The following is a 7,525-nucleotide window of genomic DNA, read 5'->3' on the forward strand; positions in this document are numbered from 1 at the left end:
TTTTCACCTCACAAAAACTGATAACACTAAACTCCCACCTAGCTTCATTCAACACTTGGAAAATGACCAGTTATCGTCTCTAGAGAACATCCTACTGTGGGACGTTCTGACTTTCACAGCCTTTAGTTGTTGATAAGGTTATCTTGTTATTATTAACTTTAGTATTATTTATTCTGTTAATCCCAAAGGTGGTGCTAGTTATAGATTCTAGCTATATCTCAGCTACTTTCTCCTATTTTACCACAATTTCCTCTGCTTATGACATTTTGAAGCAAAAAGTTGTCTCTGCTCTGTTGGTCTAAAGACTTGGTAGAAAATGAGAAAAATGACTGGGCACTAGGCAAGTACAGACTGTATCTTATTTGGATTTTTTTAAAAAGTCACAGCAGCTTTAGCTAAATTTATTAAAACTCAGGTTTAGGATGGATACAGTGCCATGAAATTGATTGCTTTTATTCTGATGTTGACTTTTCCTCCTGAATAAGAGACTCACTTGAATTTAGAAGGTGGAATAATTTATCACTTTCCTCCAGCCTAACTTGGATGTCTGCACTTCACAGAGGATAAAGTATAGAGACTTAGCAAAGGGAACCTGCTCCAGACCGAGGGTAAAGTATTTTTATAATTATTAATAATGAGACAGAAAGCCAGGAATGAGATAGAACAGAGAGTATAAAGACAGGGGGCCAGCAGTTCTTGACTGAAGGGCCGACCTGAGGTACCTTGTATCTTTACTGCAAATTATCAAGAAGAAAAATCACAAAGAGAATTCAATGCAAATGAGGCCAAGCTCTTTCTATTGAAAAGCTTCCCCTTGACTCAGGAGGGAGGGGTCAGCAAATGCAAAGAATCTGGTAATCCCTTAAGGATTGCCTTAGTGCCTCAGGGTGAATTCCTTCCTGAAATAGCATTCCATTTATTACAAATATTTAGTATTGGCTTTCCGTAGGAACCCATGAAATTCCACCCCCTGAGAGGATGTGGGAGGGAAAAATTCCTCTAAGAGCTTCTAAGGCATGGTTTGATGGTTGAATTTTTGCCTTTTAAGCAGGAAGCACTGCTTTGATTCCTAGTCAGTGGACCTAATCAACAGACATCACTTGTTTTTCAGCGGAGATTTGCAGGTTACTATGATGGTGAACCCACCACTTTAGAGAAGAGCATTGAATATCCCATGGACAGCCAAAAGAACAAACAGATATGTCTTGGAGAAGGAGCAGTCAGAGTGCTCCTTGGAGGCAAAGATGAAGCTTCATCTCATATACTTTGGACATGTTGGTAGGAGAGGCTGTTCGCTGGAGAGGGATAAGATGCTTGGAAAGGTGGGGGGGACAGTGAAAGAGGAAGCTCCTCAACCAGGTGGGTTAACACAGTGACTGTAGCAATGGGCTTGAGTGTGTTAAAGATTATGAGGATGGTGCAGGATAGAACAGAGTTCAGAGTTATTATTCATAGAGTCACTATGAGTGGTACTCAACTTGACCGCACCTAACAGCAACATGATGGTGATCAGATTTCAGTAGAGTTTTCCAATAGAAAGACTAGACAGAAAGGCCTGGAGATTCACTCCCAAAAATCAGCCAGGCAAAACTCTGTGGAGGGGAACATTCTGGCCCCCAACAGGGTTCTGTGAGTATGGGAATGGCCATCAGTCAACAAAAAGGAGACAGCTTACAACCTCCACTTCCAGTGTAGGTCAATCTACATTTCAGTAAGAACTTAATTAACAACTGATGATTTATGCAACTTTAATCTCTCTGACATTTGCCATTTTGTTATCTTATTTGAAATCCTACAATTATGAACATTTAAAAAGAAATCTGAAAATTTGGTAAGGAGACTGGAATGTGTTTATTCCAAGATGAAGAAATGAGTGCAGTCCAGGACTTTATGGTCTGCGCTGGGAGAAGCGAGGAGAGAAGGGAAAGGTCCTGGTACCTGAGAGGCAAGGGCGAGTAGGGAGGTGATGAGGTGGAGGTTAAAGCATGCTTGTGTGGGGTCATCAGGTAGGACACAATGTTGTCATTGACACGACATACCTGTGGTGACCCACAACTGGAACACAAATCACCCCATTCCTTCGTCCTTCTCCAGCCCATTCTATGCTTCTCTGGTGCGGCGACCCCAGCCCGGGAAGGAGATGGTGAATCAGGTCTCTTTAAGGCCTGGTCCTAATTGCATCCCTCCCAGGAACCCAAGCAGCAGAAGCGGGACCCGCGGGGCGCTATCCGTGGTGCTGAATCCGTACTCGGTTGGGCGGGGTTCGCGGCTCCCGGAGCACGCTGCAGTCTAGAAGAAGAAAGGGTTCAAAGGGCTTCACCAAAAAGTGCGAGTGCCCGAGTGCCCGGAGGTCCGCATCCGAATCTGCAGAGAGCTCCGGGCTCCAAGTCTTAAATCTCTGCTCCAGCACCCAAAACGACTTACCAACTGCAGCCAAGACTCTGGACAAGATTCAGTGTTTCAGTTGGAGCCCGCTGTCTTTCCCAAGGTCTCGCTGTGCATCCCCACCTCATCTCCGTTTCTTCCTTCAGAACCTGGAGCTCAAGCCTCTCCTGTCCCTGGGCCCGGGGCGCAGTCCTCCACAGCCGAACTCGCCAACGCCACGGCAAGCTCCCGCGCTTGAGTCTCTCCCTCCCCGCGGGCTCAGGCTGGCCTGCCCCCCTTTCTTCCCTGCTCCCCCCACCCCATTGTCCTTCCCACCAAGCTCGGAGCCAGGCAGAACGCGCCCCGCCCCCATCTCCCAAACAAGAGCGAGCTGGAGTAGGGGGCGGGGCAGAGGGGAGGTGCTCTCAGTCCCTCTCCAGAGCTGTTAGCCCACTGGGAACTGTCAATCCCATTCCGTTCCCGCGGAGAAGCCAGAAGCCTGGGCCGTCGTCGGCGGAGGATCTTTAGGGCACTAAAGGGGTCCTGGTCTCATTCCTCAGAACACTTCCCGCCTCCAAGCCCCTCTCACCAGGTAGGACGCTCCCCTAGGTCCAGCCTGCAGGTTAAGTAACCTGTGCGTGTCTAGCCATCGCTGGCTTTCTTTTACAGAGGTTGAAGGACGGCACTTTTCACTGTTGTTGTTATTGTTCTGTGGCCAATCTTCCCCAAAGGGGATAACAGAGGCTGTAAAAGGGTGAGGGGAGGAAGGATGTGGCAGAGGAGGGAGGTTGGCGAGTGGGAGGTGACGCACTTTGATTGTCTTTGGACAGGAGCCCATGGCCTCACGGCCCACTCGGAGTCCCGGGGTCCTGGACCTGTTCTCCCGGCTCCCGGCGGCCTCAGCCCCCGCCAACCAGAGCTCCGCGGGCAATGGGACGGCAGCGGAGCGGGACGCACAGGCGGGCGCGCCCTTCAAGAGCCTGCAGCTGGTGCATCAGCTCAAGGGCCTGATCGTGCTGCTCTACACCATCGTGGTGGTCGTGGGGCTGGTGGGCAACTGCCTGCTGGTGCTGGTGATCGCGCGGGTGCGCCGGCTGCACAACGTGACCAACTTCCTCATCGGCAACCTGGCCCTGTCCGACGTGCTCATGTGCGCCGCCTGCGTGCCGCTCACGCTGGCCTACGCCTTCGAGCCGCGCGGCTGGGTGTTCGGCGGCGGCCTGTGCCATCTGGTCTTCTTCCTGCAGCCTGTCACCGTGTACGTGTCGGTGTTCACGCTCACCACCATCGCCGTGGACCGCTACGTCGTGCTGGTGCACCCGCTGCGCCGGCGCATCTCGCTGCGCCTCAGCGCCTACGCGGTGTTGGCCATCTGGGCGCTGTCCGCGGTGCTGGCGCTGCCCGCTGCCGCGCACACCTACCACGTTGAGCTGGAGCCGCACGGCGTGCGCCTCTGCGAGGAGTTCTGGGGGCCCCAGGAGCGCCAGCACCAGCTCTACGCCTGGGGGCTGCTGCTCGGCACCTACCTGCTGCCCCTGCTGGTCATCCTGGTGTCTTACGTGCGGGTGTCGGTGAAGCTCCGGAACCGCGTGGTGCCGGGCTGCGTGACTCAGAGCCAGGCCGACTGGGACCGCGCGCGCCGCCGCCGCACCTTCTGCCTGCTGGTGGTGGTCGTGGTGGTGTTCGCCGTCTGTTGGCTGCCTCTCCACATCTTCAACCTGCTGCACGACCTCGACCCGCGCATCATCGACCCCTACGCCTTCGGGCTGGTGCAGTTGCTGTGCCACTGGCTGGCCATGAGCTCGGCCTGCTACAACCCCTTCATCTACGCCTGGCTGCACGACAGCTTCCGCGAGGAACTGCGTAAGCTTGTGCTCACCTGGCCGCGCAAGATCGTGCCTCACGGCCAGAGTGTGACGGTCAGCGTGGTCATCTGATGTCCCTGCGACAGCCTTGGGTGGGAGCTCCAGGTCCTCCGGCCTCTGTGGGCGCTCCTCCTCCCCGAGGCCGGACTAAAGTGCTGATTCCCAGCAGCAGAGTTAAGCCAAGGCCAACCCCTTGCCAATTACGTGTCTTGTCCATGTGTCTTTGTAAAACATTACGAGATCTTGGGTGGCAGTTATGCTTTGCTCTGAGGAGGCCAGGAAGCGATTTATCTTTTCCTCCTTCTGCTTTCAAATACCAAACAAATCCCTTTCACTGGCTTCAGAAAAGGATTTCAGAACCTTGGCTGTCTTCCTTTCACTCCCTGGCTGCCTGCCCAGCATTGAGACGAGGGGCCGAGGGGCCGGTTGGGTGTCGTTTAACCTGGCATTGTTGGAGGTGGTAAAACTTTACAGGTTTGTGATTTTAAAGAGGACTTAATAGGTCTGATATTAGTCAACTTGAGTCCATGACTCTTTAGGGTTCCAGGAAAAGATTACAGAACTATGACCAGGATTTCAAAATTTCCTGAATAAGACCTTTCTATAACCAGCAAGTTTTCATTTGTAAGTTTTTTGGCTTTATAGTACAAAAAAAAAAAAGCACTTGAAGTGACAAGATCCTGCTTTTTTGCTTTACATCTTCCTTATACAACTATTTTAAAGTGGTGAATTAGTCAATGAAGATTGAAAGGCAATTAAAACTCCTTACTGCCAAGTGGGCACTGACTCATAGTTGACCCTCCACTGGGTTTTCAAAGCTGCAAACCACACTGAAGGAGATTGTCCAGCTTCTTCTGAGTTGCCGTGGGTGGGTTTGAACCACAAGAGAGAGAGGTGTGGGCTTTGGGTTAGCTGTGCAAATCCTTATGGACTATGCCATTGGAGCTCCCTAGATACGGGGATAGATCTCAAAAAACTGGTTACTAAAGAGTCAGAACCGTCTCAGAGCCGCCCCTCCAGCAGGGTTTCAGAGGCTGTGCATTGAAGGAGAATGACCATCCTTCTCCCACAGAGCCTCTGGTTGATTCCAATGGGCAGAGACACTGTCTCTGGATTAGTTAGCAGCTTGACTCCCTGCAGACTAGGCCAGATCCAGTTCACATAAATTAAATACAGATCTGCTGTCTTTGAGTTGATTCGGATGCACAGTGACCACACAAGATAGAGTAAACTGTCCTGCAGGGTTCCCAAGGCTGTAGTCTCCATGGGAGCAGACTGCCACTTCATTTTCCTGTGGGGTTGCTGGTGGGTTTGAATGCCAGCCTTTGGATTAGTAGTCAAGGACTTAACCACTGTGCCACGAAGAATCCTTTTAAAGGAAATAGGATTGTGTACAAAGATATATTCTATAAGTGTGTGTTTGTGTATACACATCTGGTGTTTGCCACAGGCAGGCACTCAAATATTTGTCTGAATACTCAGTATAAACTGTATGTTGTAGCATTCTCGTGCTTCCCCTTAATTACTCCGTTGCAACAGATCCACAGCTGCTGTCTGACTGCTCTGCACCTGCTCTGTGGTGACATACTTGGCGTAGGATCAACACAGAATGCAAGCACTGGGAGAAATTGACTTATGAATTGAACAGGAAAATAAACATCCACCCATAGAATGAATGCATAGCTGAATTTATTTCTGAGATATTTCTTCCAGGGGAAGAATGGTGGGCTATGATACTAGCTTGATAATGCTGACTCACACCTCATGAGAAATCGGCAAATGAGGTCAAGTGCCCTGGGATAAAATCCTTCACACTGAAGTGGTGGGGCAGGAGGGCAGCAGGCTTGGGAACTGCAGTACCCAGCTGTCAGACCAGCTCCTGCTAAACTAGCCTGTACAGCACCCTGGCCACCATGTGTCAAAGTCCAGCACTATCCAACTCATTAAAGAATAGATCCACAGCTTCCATTCTCGTTCTCTCTTGCTCTCAGAAATGCGCACATGCACTCATCAAAGTGTGACTGAAATTAGAAAGGAATAATTAGGGGATGGCAAGAATTTAATCCCGTTTACTCCAGTGTCAGCAATTACTTTGGAACAGTCAGCATTATTTCTGGCTGGGTTACCACTAATAGGAATCTTTAGTAGTTTAGTTCTGTGGCTGGACTTTTTGCAGGATGGAGGAGGACAGGGAAAGACCAGCTTGGAGGAAAGAAATAACAGATTGTAATAGAAATCCAAGTTCTACCCAGCAATGGTGTCAAAGTGACCTTCCGCTTTAGCTATGGATGTGAAGAACAATGGGCTTGGGCTCTAATAATGCAGCACACCTCATTGTGCTTTGTCGTTTCCCGGCCCTAAATGACCTCACCTCCCAGACATCCCAGGAACTGGACCCTGTGCTTTCAGAAGCTCTATTACTTGGGAGAGGTTCTGGTGGCTTAAGGCCAGATATTTCCCATTCTCTCCACATTCTTCTGGTGCATGTGGGTGGTGAGTATAGGGGAAAGGAGTGGAATGTGTTAGGGATAGTTATGATTCTTTGGGCCTTGCCGGAGGTGTAAATCTTTGGCTCCTAGCTCTGCTGTTCAAAGACTTATCTGGGGAGATTGTAGAAAATAATTCCTAGTTAGACTCTACCCCACAGCATCTAAGTGACTTGGGATGATGCCTGGAAATCCGTATTTTCCCACAGTGCTTCAGATAATTTTTTTGATGTGCACCCAAGGTTAAGAGTTATCCCCTTTTAAATGAACATCAGAAACACCTGAATGAAACCCCAATTTATACCTGCTGAAGTGGTTAATAAGTTGAGGTTGACTTCTCCTGGTAACTGTTCCACACTTGGTGAATACTCTTGGCCGACAGATGGTGTCTGATCTATATCGCAGAGAAGAAAAGCCTTATCATCAGAGTACACAGACATCCATTTGACAGTTTCCTTGCATATCTCCTGTATGTAAGACACTGTATAAGTCCAATTAGTTATTTTTTTAAAAAGTATTAAAAGTGATACACGATTGGGTATTAAGATAATGGCAAGAGTCCAGAATGAAGGCTGCATAGCGGAGTGGGCTTCGGGTGGTGGTGGTTGTGGTAGAATTGTATAACAATGAAAGAATTTTTCTTTCACTTTTCAAAGAAAAGTGCGAACTGGAGGGGAGGGGGGCAGGCAGTAAAATGCAATAATGAATGGAAATCCAAAGTCTCTGTAAGCATTCATCAAAACTAGTAATACAAAACCCCCAAACTATTCTCACTTAACTTTATTTTTTTTTCTATAATTATATTTTATT

The 7,525-nt window shown here is 49.1% G+C and overlaps 1 protein-coding gene across 1 annotated transcript; it reads left to right on the forward strand.

Annotated features, from left to right (window-relative positions):
- The first annotated feature begins 3,076 nt into the window (after window positions 1-3,076).
- Window positions 3,077-4,355, forward strand: PRLHR (prolactin releasing hormone receptor). The gene has a single exon (XM_006879903.1). It carries the CDS (start codon window positions 3,201-3,203, stop codon window positions 4,299-4,301), a length of 1,101 nt encoding a protein of 366 aa, XP_006879965.1. The 5' UTR covers window positions 3,077-3,200; the 3' UTR covers window positions 4,302-4,355.
- The last annotated feature ends 3,170 nt before the right edge of the window (window positions 4,356-7,525 follow it).

Source organism: Elephantulus edwardii, unplaced genomic scaffold, assembly GCF_000299155.1.
Source record: "Elephantulus edwardii isolate Elephantulus edwardi_28Jun2011 unplaced genomic scaffold, EleEdw1.0 scaffold00006, whole genome shotgun sequence".
Lineage (NCBI taxonomy): Eukaryota > Metazoa > Chordata > Mammalia > Macroscelidea > Macroscelididae > Elephantulus > Elephantulus edwardii.

Excerpts from the sequence above, each read along its gene's own strand:
- PRLHR (XM_006879903.1), top strand. The coding sequence starts at position 3,201 with ATGGCCTCACGGCCCACTCGGAGTCCCGGGGTCCTGGACCTGTTCTCC.